The sequence below is a fragment of the Drosophila teissieri genome, chromosome 2L, assembly GCF_016746235.2.
Source record: "Drosophila teissieri strain GT53w chromosome 2L, Prin_Dtei_1.1, whole genome shotgun sequence".
In the NCBI taxonomy this organism is placed as follows: Eukaryota; Metazoa; Arthropoda; class Insecta; order Diptera; family Drosophilidae; genus Drosophila; species Drosophila teissieri.
In genome coordinates, this window is record NC_053029.1 from 4,557,419 (window position 1) to 4,577,780 (window position 20,362).

At 43.5% G+C, this 20,362-nt stretch overlaps 7 protein-coding genes across 7 annotated transcripts in view; 4 read left to right on the plus strand and 3 right to left on the minus strand.

The window, feature by feature from the left end:
* Nucleotides 1-11,334, minus strand: part of LOC122616590 — a 37,870-nt gene extending 26,536 nt beyond the window's left edge. Inside the window, exon 1 of the mRNA XM_043792106.1 lies at nt 11,283-11,334. The gene's annotated coding sequence lies outside the window, so the exon portion shown is untranslated. The remainder of the gene's footprint in view (nt 1-11,282) is intronic.
* On the plus strand, nt 6,572-7,232 carry LOC122616642. The gene is made up of 3 exons (XM_043792178.1): nt 6,572-6,763; nt 6,822-6,945; nt 7,001-7,232. The coding sequence occupies exons 1-3, from the start codon at nt 6,667-6,669 to the stop codon at nt 7,101-7,103; spliced, it is 324 nt and encodes a 107-aa protein (XP_043648113.1). The 5' UTR covers nt 6,572-6,666; the 3' UTR covers nt 7,104-7,232.
* Nucleotides 9,979-10,416, plus strand: LOC122616652. The gene is made up of 3 exons (XM_043792190.1): nt 9,979-10,034; nt 10,094-10,243; nt 10,296-10,416. The coding sequence occupies exons 1-3, from the start codon at nt 10,007-10,009 to the stop codon at nt 10,364-10,366; spliced, it is 249 nt and encodes an 82-aa protein (XP_043648125.1). The 5' UTR covers nt 9,979-10,006; the 3' UTR covers nt 10,367-10,416.
* Nucleotides 11,335-14,102: 2,768 nt separating the features above from the next.
* Nucleotides 14,103-14,714, plus strand: LOC122611564 (protein FAM32A-like). The gene has a single exon (XM_043784734.1). The coding sequence runs from the start codon at nt 14,227-14,229 to the stop codon at nt 14,581-14,583; it is 357 nt and encodes a 118-aa protein (XP_043640669.1). The 5' UTR covers nt 14,103-14,226; the 3' UTR covers nt 14,584-14,714.
* LOC122611551 lies at nt 14,597-16,404 on the minus strand. The gene is made up of 2 exons (XM_043784720.1): nt 16,186-16,404; nt 14,597-16,127 (listed from the first exon to the last, which is right to left on the minus strand). The coding sequence occupies exons 1-2, from the start codon at nt 16,327-16,329 to the stop codon at nt 14,796-14,798; spliced, it is 1,476 nt and encodes a 491-aa protein (XP_043640655.1). The 5' UTR covers nt 16,330-16,404; the 3' UTR covers nt 14,597-14,795.
* A 36-nt stretch (nt 16,405-16,440) lies between these two features.
* LOC122611549 (elongator complex protein 3) lies at nt 16,441-18,430 on the plus strand. The gene is made up of 4 exons (XM_043784718.1): nt 16,441-16,556; nt 16,611-16,852; nt 16,911-17,776; nt 17,833-18,430. The coding sequence occupies exons 1-4, from the start codon at nt 16,535-16,537 to the stop codon at nt 18,365-18,367; spliced, it is 1,665 nt and encodes a 554-aa protein (XP_043640653.1). The 5' UTR covers nt 16,441-16,534; the 3' UTR covers nt 18,368-18,430.
* Nucleotides 18,431-18,606: 176 nt separating this feature from the next.
* On the minus strand, nt 18,607-20,360 carry LOC122611553 (solute carrier family 17 member 9). Its single transcript, XM_043784721.1, has 3 exons — nt 20,077-20,360; nt 19,626-20,013; nt 18,607-19,569 (listed from the first exon to the last, which is right to left on the minus strand). Exons 1-3 carry the CDS (start codon nt 20,142-20,144, stop codon nt 18,706-18,708), a joined length of 1,320 nt encoding a protein of 439 aa, XP_043640656.1. The 5' UTR covers nt 20,145-20,360; the 3' UTR covers nt 18,607-18,705.
* Between the last annotated feature and the right edge of the window lie 2 nt (nt 20,361-20,362).

Here is a 20,362-nt window from a genome sequence, read left to right on the forward strand (position 1 = left end):
AAGAGAAAATGGCATTTTTACCATTAGTGTATATCAAGTAGTATAGACGTTTACCTTGAACGTAACCAATCCGAAGACCCAAACAAAAACCAATGTAAATATCATCATCATCGACTAGCAGCTAAGACAACAGAGAACTATGTTAAAATAGGCCAAATTGTTTACGAATTGCGAAAACTAATGGCGTTTAGATTACAAAGTTCGATTTATGTCCAAAGGCTGCAAATGCCAACGAAATTCCAATTCGATGCGGAAAGAAGATGTCAAACGCGAGATAAAAATAAATAAATAAAATTAAAGGCAAAAAGAAAGTGTAGAGACTTAATAAGTGTAATTTTAAGTTTAAAAATTACACACACTTAAAACAAATAATATTTATATTTTTAATGCATATATGGTTTAAAATTAAGAATATATTTTTCCCAAAATGATCAGTTCATTTTAGGTGAGGTATCTAAAGCGGCAACCGCATCATTTCGCAAACCACAAATGTGGAAAACGTCTGGCAAAAAATTGGCTCAGCTTTGATTAATTAACTTAAAACAGCTATTGACATACGTGTGAGACAAAAACAAACACAGCCAGAGGCCAGCAGCAGCACACGGACATTGGCATTGGCATAAATTTAATTGAATTGTGTGGCCGGTGGAAAGGGAGGAGGTGCCAATGCAGTTGCACCGACTGTCCATTAATGAACTGGGCCACGACCGAGAATCCATCTACATAGAGTATATGGTGGGAATTGGAGGAGGTGCACAGCCAGATATATATATATAGATTGTTCCGGACATCCCCGACTATAGTGACATGCCTTAATTCATATTGAAAACGCTTTCGCTCCGGCGTGTGCAACTAGCAAACAATTAAAGAAAACGGCAAATATTTATCCGATCAATATGTGGTCGTGGAATGCTCATGGTCGGCAATAAAAAATCCATTTAATAAATATTTTCAAGTGATTTAATTCAAATGGGATTGGGAATTCATTCAAGTTGTTAAAAATCTAATAGAATTTAATTATCAAATAACATACAAGGATTATTATATCAACTTCATCATAATTTGTTATTATTACTTAATATTCTATAGTTTGCTTTGGCTATTTCTGAGCCACTTCTTCATTTTGAGTATGTATGAAAAGCATTTTGGATCGATTGGGATTCGAGTCCATTAGGCGACTACTGACAGTTGCTGAGAGCCTATGGCGCGTAATTGTTTCGTTTCGCTTTGTTTGCATTTAGTTTTGGCTTTGTTTTGGTTTTTTGTGTGCAGCCGCCTAAAAATAACCAAAAATTCGGCACGAGCACGTTGTCTATATGAATACATGTGTACATGCCAAACAAACGGGCCAGATTGGTATACTATACAGCGTATTGGGAAGGCATTTAGCTGACTACACACATAAACGTGAAATTGACCAAAGGCAGCAAAGCCGAGCCAAACGAGCCATCAAAATTGAATGTGAATCGAAATCTGGTGAGCTCCATTGTTGCTCCTTGGCTTTCTCAGGGGTCTCGTATGCGGACCAGGTCCTGACCTCCTGACTGGCATCCTCCCGGATTCCTCGGGCTCTGGGGCGTTGATTGGCCAGCCCACATGCAAAAGTCAATGGCAGACAATGTTCCGGCCACCTTGGGGCGTTCTGCCCTTTGCCAATCATTCGCAGGGTCAGAACAAACAAAATAAAAAGCGAAAGGAGCGAAAAAAATTAAATGAAATCCCACTGAAACCGAACTCGAAGCCCATTAACTGCGCTCGAGTGGATAACCTTTTTTCTTATTTTTTGTTTTTTTTTTTTTGGGGCCCGACTTTGAGTGGAATTTTTAATTGCATGAAGGAAAAATGTTCGGCGATGGAGGCTCGAAACTCATTTCAAAGAAATCACTTCCTTCGAGAAATGTTCGTGGCCCAAAAAATATTACTGGCGCGCATCCTTCGCGTCCTTGACCACCCACTTGTTAGCCTTGCGCCTTCATGGGCGGAAAAACAAAGCCAGGTCGACCAACACTGCTCACAAATTCGTTGGTGATGAAACTTAAGGTGATATCATAATATTAATCATAATTATGATATTATTGGGTCATGAGATATGTCCGCGAAACATCATAATATATATAATATTTATCTCAACATCTAATCCGATTGCCCAGCTAATTACTTTAGGAGTACCCATTTTTTCAGTGTAGTGAGGCGTGGAAGGGCAAGGGCGCTGTGAGCCGTGCCACCAAGTGCTGCTTTGCATTTAATTACGCTTAAAAATTAATTAATTTCTTTTTTGTGCGGAGTGACTCGGGTCTCGAGTCCTGAGTCCTGAGACATAATCAAGCTGCCGCTGCCAAAGAGGACTTTAGTGGCGGCGTCGCCACCGACGCCTTAATGTATGCTACATTGCGGCCACTTTTATCTGCTTGGCATTATCCTTGTACTTGATGCTGGGTGGTTGGGCGGTGGGTGGTTGGGTGGTTGGGCGCTTCACTGGTTGGCTGGTAGGGCGGTGCGCACTTGTGTGTCTTAAATAATTCAACAAGCGCAGTTTCGCGGTTTCCACCGGCAGCAGCAAAAACCACAGAGCGCCAGGGCAAGTCAAGCATTGTTAAATGCCAAGGATAAATTCGCAGGTCTGGGTTAATCCGAACTGTTTGGTCACACTCACACACACTCACACAGCCACAAGTCCATTATCCTGCGACTTACAACGTTTTGATATCGCTTTGATCCCAGATAATAATTTCCTAAAACAATTGCAGATGTTAGGGAAAAGGCATAGCCCCTTTGAAAATCATTTTAATATTTTAAGAGATAGATGTGGCTTAATTAATTAAGTGAAAATGTGACTACAGCAGAAAATTAGAATCCATTACGGGTAGTTGTCTTTAAAAGTCTTAAAAAAAATAATTACTCTCGCAAATAAAAGAAACGCTATTGTGAATTCTTGTCTCAAACCACGAGTTACAAAAATCAAAAGAAATTTTTCACCTATTGACATACTGATTTCTTCACTTTTGCAAGCCCATTACAAGGTATTTCTGAGTTTCAAAAACACACAGTAATTTATGGCCGAAAAGTGCATTTCTTTTTCCCTTACACATCTCTCAAATTGTTTATAATTGCGTTGCCCACAGTCGATGCCCCTGAATATTTTTTTGGACACAAAGCAGAGATCTATTTTCGAGAGTATTTCGTTGCTCGAAGTGAAACAAAGGCTAAGCGGTTTATAGACTGCAATTGCAAAAGCAAATTTTAATAACTCAGTGTGCTGCTGTCAGGAACAATAGCAGCAACTACAACAAGACGAGCAAACAAACAAGCAAGCTGGAAAACTGGAAAACCGCATTTTCAAGGTCGTTTGCAGTTGATGCTGCAGTTGTTGCAGCCTGTAGCTAGCTATAAAAAATGCACACGAAGAATAAAATTCTATTCAAATTATTTGGGTATTATATTGGGTTATATTGGGTATTTCTAGAGAATAACTTAACATAAAAATATATCACAAATTAAATACGTAGATTTCACTTTGAGTACATAAGTTGGAACTAGAAAACGCTCAATTTTAGTGACGGAATCGAATTTAGTTGTTCTCCAGCAGAAATTTTGTTTACTGCACTTCATTCACTTGGTGTGCGTGCATTGTGTTTGAAATTTTCGTTGTTTTTCGTTGGTTTATTTTTGGGCCATGAATTATTCAGTCAAGCATAACGCAATTGAATATTTCATATTTGCAATGCAATAATATATATAATACGGCTAACAAAGTGTGAAGTACTGCAAATTACTGCTACAATTTGTTTGTTTCGATTTGAGCTGGGTAAACAGTGCGTATACTTATTATGAATGAAATCGCTCTTCATAAAATACATATATATATTTAATTTGATTGAGAAATACATTTGATTGGAGTGCTAGCTATGACGTAAGAATAGCAAACAAATTTATTTCTTGGAAAATATAATTTTGTAGAGAATTATTTTGCTCTCGTTTGGCTCAACAAAATGATTTTCTTTCAGGTGAAAGCTGAAAGCAAACTTTTCCACACGAAACATCCGCCTGACCTTCAGGTTACACATGCCTACGCCTAAGTCATATCTGTTTTCTCAACTATAAAAATACAAACGTGAAAAGCTAGAATTACAAATACACATAGATATGTATGCAGCCGTAAAAAAATACGTGTGTTTGGATGAATGACTTTGGCTAAAAGCATTCCTTGTATCGCATATATATACGTATACCGCGCATATATATTTCTCGCCCTTTTTTCGATTCTGGCTGCCTGCAAACGTAAATAAATGCCGAATAAAACACATGGCCGTTGGCCTTTTAACGCAGACATTTCACTGGGAGACTGGGACAGGAAGCAATTTGTATGCGAGTGTGTGCCCAGGTGGGCAACTGGGCAGGTGGAAAGGTGAGGTGGCGAACAGGTGAGCTGGTGCGCTGGTGAACTGGTGAGCACCTGGGGTCAGCGGGCAGGCGTCACAAAAATTAAAAGCGCCGAAAAAGTAGAGCAATAAATATAAAGCATTTCGCTTGTATCTCATTCACTTTGATATGGACTTTAATGTCATTGAAATTATAATGATGTGTGTTTTTATGTGCGACCATAAAAAAGAAGCCAAACTCCAGCCAAAAGTCGGAGGCTCGATAACCATCTCTCTTTGAAAGCCTCAGGACAGCCTAAAATAAAAACGGAATATTTGAACGCTTCGTCGCCTCAAATTCCCTAAAAAAAGGAAAACAAAATAGAGGATGCCCTGCCGAATGTTGACCCTTAATTCTGGACACCTCAATCGAAGCCCATTCCAACTCACAGCAAATGCGTTCACCTGGCCAATTTGTTATTTATGCCACATATACGTGTTGATTCTTTATATATGCAAATACCTTGGCAAATGGCCGTGTACATGGTTCTATTGCTCTATCGATCGAAACAATTTTCGGCCTTTATGTATGCGAAAGCGGAAACAGGAATTCGTTGGCTCAGGTGTAGAGAATGATATGGAAAAATATAGTGGACTACAGCCGAAATTGTTCTGAACTATTTTCCTATGCTGCCAAATGTAATTTTAGTCGCCCTCCAGAATATATTTCCATATGATTGATTAAATTTCATACGACCTAGACTGCCAGAAAGCACTATACTATAATTTAGTCCAACCTTTAAGGATTTTTGCTGTCAGTCATTACTTTTAACTTTTCGCATAAAGTCTTTAATAGTACTTACAATTTAAAAGGGCTAACAAAACACAGAAATACCGTAGATTACCTGCTAATAGAGCATGCCCGCACCGCTTTCCTTTTCGCTTAAGCCATCCACTCCTCGGCGGGAAATTCAGCTGTGTTTATTTGAGCTCTGAGTGGGTCGGTTAATTAGCCAACCACTGGGGTTGAGATGAGTTCATTGAAGGGCATATTTCAGGCCCAGCTGAGGCCACTCGATTCAATTAATTTCAACTGGCGAACAATGGAGGTCGCTTGCTAATTGGCCAGCCAGCCAGAGGAAGGTAATCAAAACGGCACACCAGCTAGAATCGCATCTACTTGGCTCGATGGTGGGTGACCCGAAAGCAGACCAAAGATATGTGAGTAACAGTACACCAGTACACAGCTGCATCAATTAGGTGGCCCACAAATTTGTGGATTCAAATGGATTTGGTCTGGGACGCCGACTGGCACACCAACAATCACAATTTACGGAAGACAAAAGACGACAGACAGGCCAATAAACCAACATTTACATTGGCCCTAAGAAGGGCATGAAGGGCAGAAAGGGGCAAAGGGCATGAAGCTCTGGAGACAGCGTCACTTAATCGAATTATGCAACTATATCAACAGATGACACAAGGAGAATCCAGCTGCAAATAACTGCATTAACATATTCGATAACTTCATCAGCATATCCCCCGCACATTCTTGCCGCCTGTCTGACTGCATTTTAATTAAAATGCGCATAATGGGCAGGGCAGGCCTGGCACTTTACGGCCAGACAGCTGGGAAAATCGAATCTTTTAGTCAAATTTCCTGCAAACCCAACAAGCGACATGCACACACAAACAGGATCAGGATGCCGCAGTGCAGAATTTCCACTATCCTGGCAGTAATTATAATGATTCATGGCGTTTTGACTTCCAACATCAATTAGGAAATCTTTGCCGTTAATGGTAAGGGGTATGAGCTATATCCATACCATTAAGAGGTTTACTTATGCAATTAAAATTATTTCTAAAGTAATTAATTATCGTATCTCTTCATGGGCCACTCCAATAAGTGTGTCTTCGATGGTCCCCATGGTGAGGTGATCGTCGAGAGTGGCAAATCCATTCTTCATCCCACAAAGTGCGCCCAAGTTGAGTGGTGTCGGGATGACACCACAATGGTTTATTCCACAATATTTATTTGAACTTGATAAATATGGTATTATTGTACTTAGTTGCAATGATAAATATCCCCCGAAGGGCTGTGTAGTTGATGGTTATGTGAACAGAGACGCCCATTTTCCCAATTGCTGCAAAATGAGTTTCAAATGCAACTATGCTTGAAATTGTACGTTTAAGTTTAGCAAAGTACGTCAAATGTAATACACATAATCTATAAAATTTATTCATTATATGAAGATATTAAATACAACAAAGTAGCTTTTAAATTTTTGAATACATTCCTAAAGAATCAATGGCCGCGAGCAATTGTGTCCTGTTAGTTATGCTCCTCTGGTTCCTTTTCGACGCGGGTCAGTCGGCGGAATGGGAGGACATCCAGTACGACCCGAGTGAGTGCAGACAACCGCAGCTGACAGGTCCATTTTCAGCTTCAATTTTCATCCGCAGACCATCCCGGTAAGTGCACCATCAACCCGGGCCTCGTCCTGAATCCGGGGGTCAGCATCAAGGATCCCACGCACGAGTGCCGCAAAATCTTGTGCGGACTTAACGGACGTGTCGTTTACCACAGGTGGGTTGGTTACTTTTCGATGGCTGGAAATGCACACTAAACAGTCCTTTGGCAGCTGCGGAGTGAGCATCCTGTCGCCTCCTTGCCGCTACGGTGGATACATCAATCCGGATCTTCCCTATCCAAACTGCTGCAGCAGAGCCCTGCTTTGCAACTAGGCAGGCCGATCGCTCGTGCTCAATTGGATATATTTTATGTCTCTAACAATATCTGTGGAGAATGTCGTTTGTGCCAGAAACGTATACTATTTGTGGGTTTTTTTGGAGCTTAGTGGTTTGCCACTTGTTTTCGAAATTAAGCAAGCAGCTAACAAAGTTATGAATAAATCAATTTTATCCACAAATTATGCTAATTTAACAGCTTTATTTGCTGCACTTCGGGTAACAATTTTATTACCAGCTAGCTAAGCAAAGTTTAGAGCTTTTATTCTTTCTTACTCCTTGGCGAGTACTCGTGATGGCCCAGATTTGTGGAACGCTGGCCAAGGATCCAGATCCGGATGCGGTCTTTCTATGGCCTTCCGTGACCTTCAATTGCTCAATGGCTTCCTGGGGGATTGGAATTGGAATTGGATTGGGAATGGGAATGGGCCAGAAAGAGCCGGAAAGATAAGAGGGCAGAGTGGAGAAATTGAAACCACAGCAACAACACTAATTGACATTTGAATGCGACTGTGGGGCAGATTAAGCCCCGGCTGCATTGCGGGTCAAATGTGACGACCTCGACAGTTGCTCCCAATTCACAGCCATCTCGGTTTAAGGCCAATTGCCCCCGGACCCCGGACCCCCGGCATCCTCGCCCACCATCAAAAGGCCAGCATTTTTACACAGCCGTGTAATTTTCCACAGCCTGCGAATGCAATCAAAGTCGCATCTCAATTATGTGATCGATTGCCGCTGAACAGTTGTTGTTCGCTGGCAACTGTTTAATTATTCAATTCGATTTACAACCATCAAATCAACATTTAGTGACAGAGATGCGCAGTACCAGATTATGGTTTTGGAATTAAATCGCTGAATAATTCAATCGATACAATAGGAAAGTGGCACACATGTTTCACAGGTGTTTAGATTTACCTTAATTATTTTATTATTTTTGTTCGATAAATATTTATACTCATATACTATTTATTTTAGGACTAAGTCTAGTTAGTGAGCCAGTTTCTCATATCTAATACGCAAATCAGGACGATAAGAGGTGCTTTAGCTAATCCGCACAACAGAAATTAATACGGTGGCCGTGTTAAGCGCATTTAACTAGAACTAATTTGCGCAGGTGTATGTATTGACAGCGGAATTAATTTAAACTTACACGCATACCATTTGCAAGTTTCAACTTAAAATTAGCGCTGGCTAATCAGATGCCAGAAATGCCTTCGACTGTGTAGGAATTTCCACAAGTAATGTGCGGATGTGTGTGGCCATTAACCCAAATTCGAGTGGAAAATCCGACCGAAAAACACGCCACAAAAGTTCCGATTCTGCAAGGACTAAACTGGGCAAAGAAGTCGGGCTTTCTTTGTTTGCCCAACCGAAACTTGACCATGGGGCCGCAAAAGTTTCGAGAAATGTTGGAGAAATTTACACAGTAGGGGGACCGCAGCTGGTTTTTAGTCGCATGCGAGAAACGCCAGCCTCAGCATAAAAAGTGAATATTACACTTTTATTTTTTTGCCCACTTTTTGTGGCGCATTTTGGGTAGAGGGCCAAGTTAAAGCCTTGTGAAAACACATGTACATACAGCATTTATAAATTGGCAGGGAATGGTGACCTCTCCGTGTGTGCGAAAGGTGAAGGTTGGCTTGGGTGTGGAAGTGGATGTGTATGTGGATGTGGATGTGGATGTAGATCTGGATGTTGGCCAGGCTACAAATGTGTACATAAACGGAAACTGAAATAAAAGTCGGCGCAGAAGAGGAAAAATTTCGGGGGCCAGTAGTCGACGGCTCGAAAACTGAAATTCAACCGCCGCACGGCATATAAAATGTAAAAGGTGCAAAGGAGCAGCTAAAATATGCAAACGCACAAGCACTCGCACCTTTTTACAATCCATATATCCACATCCACGTGGGCTGGAAAATCTTAAGCTCCTCGAATGGCGAACTACAGCCAAACCTTATTTATTCATTACGTTTCACGCGCTGTCTTTGGCTGCCTTAAAAAAGGGAACCTCCATTCACAAAAGCGAAATAAAGTTATTAAATTCCTGGATTCATTTAAAGCTTTTCTAAAATTATTTAAATATTTATACAAATTCACAATTTGCTTTGTTTAACCACTGATAATCCACGACAATATTGTATTAAAGCCATAAAATATACAACGTTCCATTTGAATGCCACTCAATTTTAGTACAACGTTTACATTTTAAGGCCATAAATCATACTATTCCCGGAAAATAACTTGCTTCTATTCCTGCCATCAAAACAGTTGTCATATTGTCACGGATCTGCGCCATAAAATACTATTATTTCCACAAATTTATACATTTTTATCGCTTTACCATCTAATTTTCACTGGTTGCAAGTAGTGAGAATTACATTTCGCTCATTTTATTTTTTGCACAGAGTGAAGCTGTGGCTCCCAAAAATATTCTCTGAAATTGAATTTTTTCCCCTTCAATGCTCGGATTTTTTGTGTGCCTGAGAGGAGTGTATCCTTGTTGTTTCCTTCTTGTTTTGTTACTCGAATGAGTTCGAGTGTGTATGCAAAATAAATTATGAGAGTAAGGCACTGCAGACTGTTGCTCTTGTTTTACGAGCTGTTGGCAAAGATGGTTGCCATAAAAATGTTCCGGAGGTCGGGTGAATTTTATTCGCCATGATTTGTAGTAGTAACCTAATGTAATGTTTGCCATGAATTATGAAGGAGACATTTTCTGACCCATCTGCTTTCTTTTTGCTCAAGGGCTAGCGTTCAATTGGAAAGCGTGTATTGTTACAGAAAGCAATAGTTGAATAAATTTCATGCTTGAATGCGTTGTATATTCTCCTTTTGTAAATTAGTAATGCCAATTCTAAAGCCATAACTCAGTCGACTTACACACCTTGCCTGTTCAACAAATGAAGCTAGTCTGGCTAATGTTATTGGGTAGAATATAATCAGCACACATACTATTTGTTGCCTAAAACTATTGTTATAAATAAAAGGTGTTGTTGCCGGGCAACATTGTGATAAGATATGTCCCATCAAAGATAACTTTGGATGTGTCAGCAAGGACAACCAATGCTTTTACACCATTCGCAATCCATGTATTTTGAAGGCCATTAACTGCTATCGGAAGTCGAAAAGCTTATCTGGTAAATATCGAACGTGATTGCTAACTATAAGTGGCCTAACATTTTGTTTCAGACCTGAAGCCCATTTCTCGCAGCAAGTGCTCTGCAACGCAAGTTCCAGTTTGCGACAATATCAACACATGATGTTTTAGACATTAATTTATAAATATATTAACAGAAACTATAAAAATTATATTTGTCTAATTACACTATTTATCATGGTCATACAGGAGTGGAGTGGATAGGATTTAGAAAGAAAGTTACGTATACGCCCCGTTCAGCGCACAAAAGTAGGCAACATCGTGGCCATTAGCCAGTAACTAGTTTAGCTGTAATAGCCGGTCACTGTTGTCTAATTATAACAAACTGTTTCCATTACACGCCCATTATGCCACGCCCAGTCGCAGAGTATCTATATTTAGGGGGGTGCTAGCTATGTCAATCTCAGCCTGAGAAGTCGTTTATCCACGTATATGGTAGAAAACCCGACGTGACACAAATCGAAAAGTTTATTGACATTTTCCGCTACTTGGATGTGTGTGGCTCGCCTTCGTCATCGCTTGGAGCTGATTTTCTTTATGCCCAATGGAAATATTTTTATTGTAAGGCGAGAATTATTTCCAAATATAAACCAAAATAACATCGGTATATCTCAAATGCAGATATCGATTATTTAAGACAATTGTGTATAAATTTAGCATCAGAAGCTGAATGAGTTTTTGTTAACCGAACAGTGTTGATTATTATCGTTTCTCGCCTCATTGTAAACATAGAAAATTATAATCATAAAAAACCGATGCGTTGACTGGCAAATTGATTTAGGTGCTTTTTTGCGCTCCGCAAGCAAATCAAACTATTTATCTCTAGGGGGAAAAAAAACAAATTAATTGAATAAATTGTCGATGTGGGTGTTTAACATTCAAACTTTAATTATGTGCTATTTTTGCTGGCCTCGCCAGTAGCTCTTTATGCGACTTCATGGCTTATTTAGGTTGGAGCTCAGTTAGGGAATAATCGATTGAGCGAGGAAAATGACGAAAAAGCGAATGTTTGCACTCACCTTCAGAGTAGGCCACCAACTAGAATCTGCTGCGCCAAGGATTCAGAATGAGGATGAACGGGGGGCCGCGCCGCGGAGAACTGCCAAGAACAACCACAATGGCCAAGTAGATGGATGCCCGGGCTGCTTGGATGTTTGGATGCGCGGATGCTGCAGGATGTTTGGATGGTTTATTCTTGTCCAAGGTAACGCAGACACACGCGTGCTCCGGCAAGGCAAAAACAAACAGAAACGGTATCAACTCACTGAAAACGACCACGAAATGTTGCAATGTTTTATTTTCCGCTGTAGTTACGAAAATTCACGCATCAGAAGAAGGCAATCTTCTTGGGCTTTGTTTCGCTTTGCCCTCTCTCTTTTAATTAGGCCAAACTAACTGGCATTATCTGCATTCGTAACGATTATGGCCAGCATTGTTCCGCCAATATTAATGTAAATCTCGGGCCAGCTGGCATAATGGCCACCACGCGAATAAATATTATCTCAATGCCAGATTGCGTATACGCCGCGTCGGCGCAATGCCAATCGCACGATTTTCGCTAATGGCATTTCAATACGAACAGCGGGAAAAACGGCTGGCTGACCACAGTGAAGCCTTTGCATGAATAATGCATGCTTTTTTATTACACCGCCCAAACACAGTCATCATGTGTGTGCTGAATAATAGAAAAGCTGGCGCTTAATAATGCACCGCATTGGAAAAGGCAGCGTGGGCGGTTGTGTGCCAGGATCTGTTTTGCATAAAGGTCATCCAGTATACGACAAACTTCAACTTCATGTGCAACAGTAATGAAAAAGTTGGCGACTTTTCCGCCACCCGTTGCCCTCTTCTTTGCCATTTAACTTCGGACATTCAAAAAGAGATTTGTACAAACTGGACAAACTCTGGAACAACATGTGCTGGCCAAAAGTTGTGCATTTCTAATTTAACCATGTTCTCGGTGACCTCAAACATGAGTAAATGTAGAGATTTCTTATTTCAAATAATGCATATTGAATCCAAGGGTTTCTAGTTAAATTTAGTAAGAAATTAATGTGAACCACAGATGACGTTTTTAAAATAAGTTTTTCGATTTCCTAATTCATTCTTTGAGTAATTCATTTCCACATTAATCGAAATTCAGATCAGAAATCTACTTGGTAGTTATTTTTAACTTGATGCGAACTCAACATCCTTTCATGACATTGAAATGGCTCTTTGTGGCAACTGTTGTTATTGACGGAACGTGTAATACAGGACCTTCCACAAAGGAGGCTCGAAGAGCGAGAGAGCGACGGAAATGCAAAAGCGAGACAGGTGTCAATTGTGTTGTGTTACCTGTTACATGCCCTTGGCTACCACTGCGTGTGTGTGTGTGTGTAGTTTTGAGGAGGATGTGCGAAAGGAGACGCAGGCTCCTTGGCAGACTTAACCCGTAGGATTGTCCGATTTGGAGGCTACGGGAATCGTAAATCGTATGCAAATGCCCTGGTATTGTCGCGTTTGACGGCGACTGTCGCATAAAACTAAGTGACAAAGAAGGACATTAAAGTTTGTGGGCCAAAAGAACCTGGTAGACACACACACCATGAAAATGTTGATGATGATGATGATATTTTCTGATATTGTTCATTACATTGTTGTGCTTTTACGACTGTTATCCTTGAGTGAAGAACTTGCTACAGGATGCTAACACGGGCACACACACACAGACACACACTCACACGCTCAAGCAGGCACCCACACTCTTACACGCACACGCATGTGCGAAAGGAGCGAGCTTTTACGGCACCTTTTGCCTAAACCGTTAGTTTCCGCCAGCAAAAAGAGAGTGAAAGAGCGAGGTTCGGATTGAGCAGAATTTTCACCTTCGCACTTTCAACTTTATTTTTTTATTCAACTTTTAAACTTTTATATATCAAATGCATTTGTTATGATTATATTTAATAGATTTTCTTTTGTGTGTAGGGGCACAAAACACGACTTTGGCTCACACCGGTCACTTTGAAACCACTCATTCGAAATCACTTCGCTGCTGGAATTTCTCGCAGTGTTTTGGCCTGGGCCGATTATGAATATGTTTTTCAATTTTTAAATATTTACAATCGCGCCTCCAGCGAACACAGCACACACGGTATGTTGTTCCGTCGCCCGTTGGATTAGAACTGAACCTGAATGCCAGCGAAATGCTAACAAGTTCATTCGCGAGCACGGCCACAATTTCCACCGAGCTTTTCCTCGGCGTGGGTGGCGCAAGAGAGTCGAAAGAGAGAGTCACACGGCTTAAGAGAAAGACCATACAACGTGGCATTTAAATAGGAACACCAAAAACCTTACACATAATAGCGAAAAATAAAAAATGTATAGATAGTAACTCAAACTATAATTCAATATTTGCACTTCAGGCTGACAATATTTTGTCTTATATAACATGACTTTTCAATGACCATGTATTCGCTATGTATTTCTCAAAAATAACACCAATTTTCTAGTTGCAATTTTTACTAAGCGAAAACAGGAATAGTGTTACTAAAAAGGTAGTTAATCCAGTCAGTTTAACAATCATTTTGATAATGCAAAACCTGTGTTAACCAAGGTACGCTACTTACGCTAATCGCAATTACCATAGGTTATACCGTTTACATTTCAGATAGCTACTTCAAAATATTATTATTAAGCATTATATATGTATTTACATTTTTAAGGGGTTAGGTTAAGGAAACTTACCGCGAATTACAATCAAAAAATAACGTATTCTTTAAGATTTTAAAATGTAGGTACAAGAAAAGAAATATATCGATGGCATATTACATCGATATATTTATTTTCTTATTAGATAAAAATATCGAAAATCGGAATATATGTTAAGATAACAACGTTGCTTTGGTGTAAACAAAAACAAGGAAAACCTACACAGATCGGATTCATTTCAGAGCATTTCCAGATAGAACAACCATTAAAGACATGTCCGACGAGTACGCCTGCGTAGCCAAGGGCAAGCTTAAGCTAAAGAACGATTCGGATCTCAAGAAGAAAAAGAAGAAGCACAAGGGCAAGGACAAGGAGAAGGAGCTGCAGAAGGCGTTCGTGGAGCAGCAATTAGCGGAAGCGGGCGCCACATCATCCTCCACTACCAGCGGTTACGAACGCAAGCTCACCAAGGCCGAGCTGGCCAGTAAGAAGCAGCAGGAAAAGATGCGCAACAAGCGAATCATGGACAAGGCACAAACCACCCACAAGGAGCGCGTGGAAAAGTTCAACGAGCACCTGGACACGCTAACCGAGCACTTTGACATCCCCAAGGTGTCCTGGACGAAGTGAGGCGACGGCACTCGTAACTTAAAGCATACATTTATTATAAGGTTAAGTAATTTCGACTACGTTTCAACCTGGGGCGCAGGAAAAGTGAGAGAGGCCAAAATAAACAATCCAGATGGCACAACTAAGCTAAATACACAGACATATGTAGTTACAACGTAAAGAGGGGTAGTTTCCAACTTTCAGTCCATTGTCCTTGGAGGGCTTATGATCTTTTAGCGCGTTGCAATTAGCTCATACATGGCGTACTTCCATGTCCACGAGCGCACCAGTTGCTCGAACCGCTCGCGCTCGTGCTCATAGATATATCCAAGTTCCGGCTCCATGCAGACCTCAGTATAAGGATCGGTTAGCAGGCTCTGCACCGAAAGCAATACCTTAGCCACGTTCAACGCCAGAGACCAGTTGTGCTGCTGGAAGATGTCGATGCCCACGTCCCCATGCCGCGACACATTCGGATGCAGGATTTTGGTGAGAAATCGAACCGTGGGCGGCGTCATCGGATATCGCTCCGGAAAGTAGATAAACAGGAAGAACTTGCCGCCTTCGTAGGGACTGCCCGGTGGCCCCAGGATTGTCGCCTGCCAGTAGTTGTTTTGTCGATCCAGCGGTATGGCCGATATGCCCTCAGAGTCGTAGCTGTTCAGCAGATTGGCTTCACCGCGCAGGAAGTTGTTGCGCATTACGTTGCCCGGCTCCCGGTCGCCCAGCTGTGGATCTGCCTCCTGTGCGTCCTGACCCCGTCCGCCCATCTCAATCAGGCAGGTGCGACAGAAGCAGGAAGACATCAGCGCCCCGTACAGCCGGTACCAGTTGGGATTGTCCGCCAAACTGTCGAACAGCGGCCAGCGCTGCTTGATATACGCCTTCCACATGCTCTGGGCTGTGTTTTTCCCAACAATGTCGTGCCATTGCTTGCAAACTTCACTAGCCATCCACAGCGACATATCGTCCAGATAGGCGAATATCTTCAGCATAACCTCGACGGGTATTATGTTGACGATGTTTCTGCTGCTGCCACTTGCGCCACTTCCGCTGGCGGCATTGTATTCATGCACTCGCGCCCTTCCATCGGCCAGCTCATGCATATAATGGGGCAGAGCCAAGGGACCCGTGGCCCGTGGACGCTTTATGGGCAGCAGGAAGGGATTGATGGCCCTCTCGTGCTCAAAGTCGCGCTCCGGAGACTCGCGTCGTGGTCCCGCAGCTTCCGGCACCGGCTGGGGCAGATCTATAACTGGTTGGGCTGGTTGTTGATCCTGTGGCTCCATTGGTGGCTGCGGATTTGGATGCTGTTGGACAGCTGCCGGTTGGGGGTCTTCCAGATCCTCAAAACCCATGATGTCTACATCGTTTTCGGTCTCTTCGTCCTCCTGCTTGTCCTTGAACGGTGGCTCGTCGTTTCCAGAATCCTCGTCGTCGGAGAGCTCCGTGAGCAGCTCCTCCGCCCGCTGTGCGTTGTATAGGAAGGCGTGGCAGGCACCGCACAACGGCTCCCCAAAGTTGGGCCCATAGTAGCCGTTGCACACCCAGCATGTGTTACTATTCTGCGAATTGGAAAGGCTATTAATCGGTCCGAAAGAAACTAGCTTGTTGTATACACACCGAAAAAGAGAAGGTCGGCTCTACCACCTGGTGGTGGTCCTGGTCCGGATCGTCCGGGTCGTCCATCTCATCGCCACTGCTGGCCAGTTCCTTCAGCAACTGCTCCTGGTCCTTTTGCTGCTGCGCTGGCACGCAGCTAGTCATTTTATCCAGAACACCCGAGAAACTGGTGCTAAAACAAATAAATAATCGACAACCGATAGACCATCTGAAAGTGTTACCAAGTGGTGTTAGCTTCAAAAACTTGCAAACTGTGTTGTGGTTATCGAGCTATTGGTCGGTCGATAACCGAATCAAAACAACTGCTGGTAACTTCACACGTGCAATTTATGTGAAATTCATCAGCAAAATGAAGGCGAAAAAGAAGTTAGGTAGGTATCGACGCTACAAAAGCAAACGCCCATTAAGCCGGTTTATTATTTCAGGCGTGGGACTGAGCCGCCAGGAACGGCAGGTGCTCGTCATTGGGGAGATCATTCAGGAACTGCTGAAGGCGCACGAAGACAAAAAGGATGTAAACCTAAACCGGATGAAGTCATTGGTATCCTCAAAATATGGATTGGACAGTTCTCCGCGCCTGGTGGACATCATTGCAGCCGTGCCGCAGGACGCAAAAAAGATCCTGCTTCCCAAGCTGAGGGCCAAACCCATTCGCACAGCAAGTGGCGTAAGTCGTATTTGATCCCACAAGGCGAACTATTTTCATTATCATCATTTTAATACAGATCGCCGTGGTGGCTGTCATGTGCAAGCCGCATCGGTGTCCGCATATCAACATGACCGGGAATATATGCGTATATTGTCCCGGTGGACCGGACAGCGATTTCGAGTACTCGACACAGTCGTACACAGGCTATGAGCCGACCTCGATGCGAGCAATCCGGTCGCGGTACGACCCCTTTCTGCAGACCCGACACCGCGTTGAACAACTGAAGCAGCTGGGCCACAGCGTGGACAAGGTGGAGTTCATCGTAATGGGCGGTACGTTTATGTGCCTGCCGGAGGAGTACCGCGACTACTTCATCCGCAACCTGCACGACGCCCTCTCCGGTCACAGCAGCGCCAATGTGGCGGAGGCCGTGCGCTACTCGGAGAAGTCACGCACCAAGTGCATTGGCATCACCATAGAAACAAGACCGGATTACTGCCTCAAGCGTCACATATCAGATATGCTTAGCTATGGTTGCACCCGGCTGGAAATCGGTGTGCAATCGGTTTACGAAGACGTGGCCAGGGATACGAACAGAGGGCACACCGTGCGAGCGGTATGCGAGAGCTTCCAGCTTGGCAAGGATGCTGGCTACAAGATCGTGACGCACATGATGCCTGATCTTCCAAATGTGGATTTCGAACGCGACATTGAGCAGTTCATCGAGTACTTTGAGAACCCTGCCTTCCGCTCTGACGGCCTAAAGATTTATCCCACACTCGTAATTCGCGGCACAGGTCTCTATGAGTTGTGGAAAACCGGTCGGTACAAGTCATATCCGCCATCCATGCTTGTAGACCTAGTGGCCAAGATTTTGGCCCTTGTGCCACCATGGACGCGAGTTTACCGCGTACAGCGCGACATTCCCATGCCGCTTGTTAGGTGACTTGACTGATATGAAATTTATTGAGTGTACCTGATATATTTTTTCTTTTTAGTTCCGGCGTGGAACACGGAAATCTGCGCGAACTGGCGCTGGCCCGCATGAAGGATCTTGGAACCACTTGTCGCGATGTTAGAACCCGCGAAGTTGGCATTCAGGAAATCCACAACAAGGTGCGCCCTTACGAAATTGAGTTAATTCGTCGTGACTATGTGGCCAATGGCGGCTGGGAAACGTTCCTCTCATACGAAGATCCTGAACAGGACATCCTCGTCGGGCTTCTTCGGCTGCGAAAATGTTCTCCGGACACCTTCCGCCCGGAATTGAAGGGCAAATGCTCGATTGTCAGGGAACTGCACGTATATGGCTCAGTCGTGCCGGTTAATGCTCGGGATCCCACCAAGTTTCAGCACCAGGGCTTCGGTATGTTGCTGATGGAGGAGGCGGAGCGAATTTCCCGAGAGGAGCATGGCAGCACAAAGTTGGCGGTCATATCGGGAGTGGGCACCAGGAACTACTACCGCAAAATGGGATACGAACTGGACGGACCCTACATGTCAAAGAGCATAGAGGAAAATAACTTAATCTAGCGTTAAATAACTGTCCTGGTGGTATGTTGATGAATTAAACGTTTGTATTTTATCACGCTAGGAGCAGGAAGATTTCTCTACTTAAAACTACTCTCTTAAATATATACATTAATATATAGAATGAATCGATTTATTGGCTAAAACTCACAGGGTCTGTTAAAGTATCAATGATACCACATATTTTTGGCTTTAACATCTCACAAGAAAACTTATTGATCGTCAAACTTAAGCGTGTATACTAAATAATATTAGATGCATGAACATAAATCGATCCACTCCAATATACTCACACATAAATAAATAAGTTCGTTTTTGCTGAGGAAAACTGCGAAAGAATGTTAAACGATGGCTTCCGCCGAACCGAAGACTATAAATATGATCCAGCCAACCAAATTAATGCCAGCAGCAGCGCTAAACACCATCGGCCAGCTTTGTGTGAGCTCCAGAATGTGTCCTGCCAAGTAAACTCCGAGAAATCCAGGTATCGCGCCCACTGTGTTCATTAGACCAAAGACGCTGCCCGAATGCAGAGGTGCTAGATCTTGGGGATTCACTGTTACCGCGTTGTTGTGGAAGCCCGTGCCGCCAATGATAATGGTCATGCAGATAAGGGCCGTATGAAAATCCGAAGTCCGGCTCATTACAAACAGGGCCAGATTCTGAGCGGCGAAGCAGCAACTTTGGATGAGCTTCCGCACCGTCGTCGTTTGCCATTCGCGAGCGAGTAATCTGGTGGTCAAATACTTTGCAAATAGCGTGCACGGTGGCAAGGCAAGCCACGGGATCATGTTTACTACCCAGCCCTTGGCGTGCGGAAAGCCGTCGTGGAAGTAGGTTGGCAGCCATGAGAGCAGCACGAAGAAGCAGTTCATCTCGCAGGCGTGGGTCAGCACACAGGCCCAGAAGGACAGCCGACTAAAGTAGCGCAACCAAGGCACGGCTGACGTCTCTGCCGGACTCTTATTCGCACACAATCGGGATGGCGTCGCAATATTAATAATTCGATTCCGCTCACCGGCCATTGCATAGTAGCGCAGCACCAGCGCCCATGCAACGCCCATCAGTCCAATCACCCGGAATACATACGACCAGCCAAAGTAATCTAGCAGAAACGATCCCATGATCCCAGTCAAAAGAGTACCCAAAGCCGATCCTGCTGTGAGCAGGCCAAAGAAGCTGCTTCTCTCATTGGGGCACAAATTCTGTAAAAGATTATATTATATTATTTGCGTTAATTTACTAAAAATGGGGTAAGCACCTGACTGGTCAAACTAATCATGCTGGGAAAGTGGACGCCCTGAAGAGCGCCGTTCAGGATTCGAATGGCAACAATGAAGGGAATTGCGTAGCTTTTGATGGAGCCCGCCGTCCATATGATAGTGGGCATTAGGAATGTGATGAGCGACCAGCCAATGGCGGCGAACAGTATAACCCGCTGGCCTCCAAAGCGGTCGCTGAAGTAACCGCCCACAACCTGCGTAAGTGTGTAGCCCCAGAAGAAGGAGCTGAGCACAGTGCCCGAGTCGGTTTTGCTCCACTTTTGGGCGGATGCCACTGCCGGCACAAGAAGTGGCATAGTGGTGCGGGTGGAGTAAAGCATGCAGGTGCCCGTTATCAGGGTGATGAACCAGACGCGCTTCTCATGCCTGTAAGGAATCGACGGAGTTGTATTTGGGGCGGATAAGTGAGTTGTATGCTCTGAGACCCACCTGGTCCAAATGCTCTGCGTGTCCACCAGCTCCCCGCGCAGCAGCGAATATTTTAGCTTCTCATCCATGGTCACAAACTGGGTCCGGAACTATTGCCACTGCTTCACGTCACATATCAACTCCAACTGCTGCGTCGCTTGCCGCTGTGGCATATTTTACTGTCCTTTGTTTACTTTCATTCACGTTGGTAAACTCTGCACGCCAAGTATCTGCGCCAGTTAAAAATTATATTTTTACGTGGCCGTTTTTCCAACAGCCGCTGGACTGGAGCATAGTGCGGCTTGGT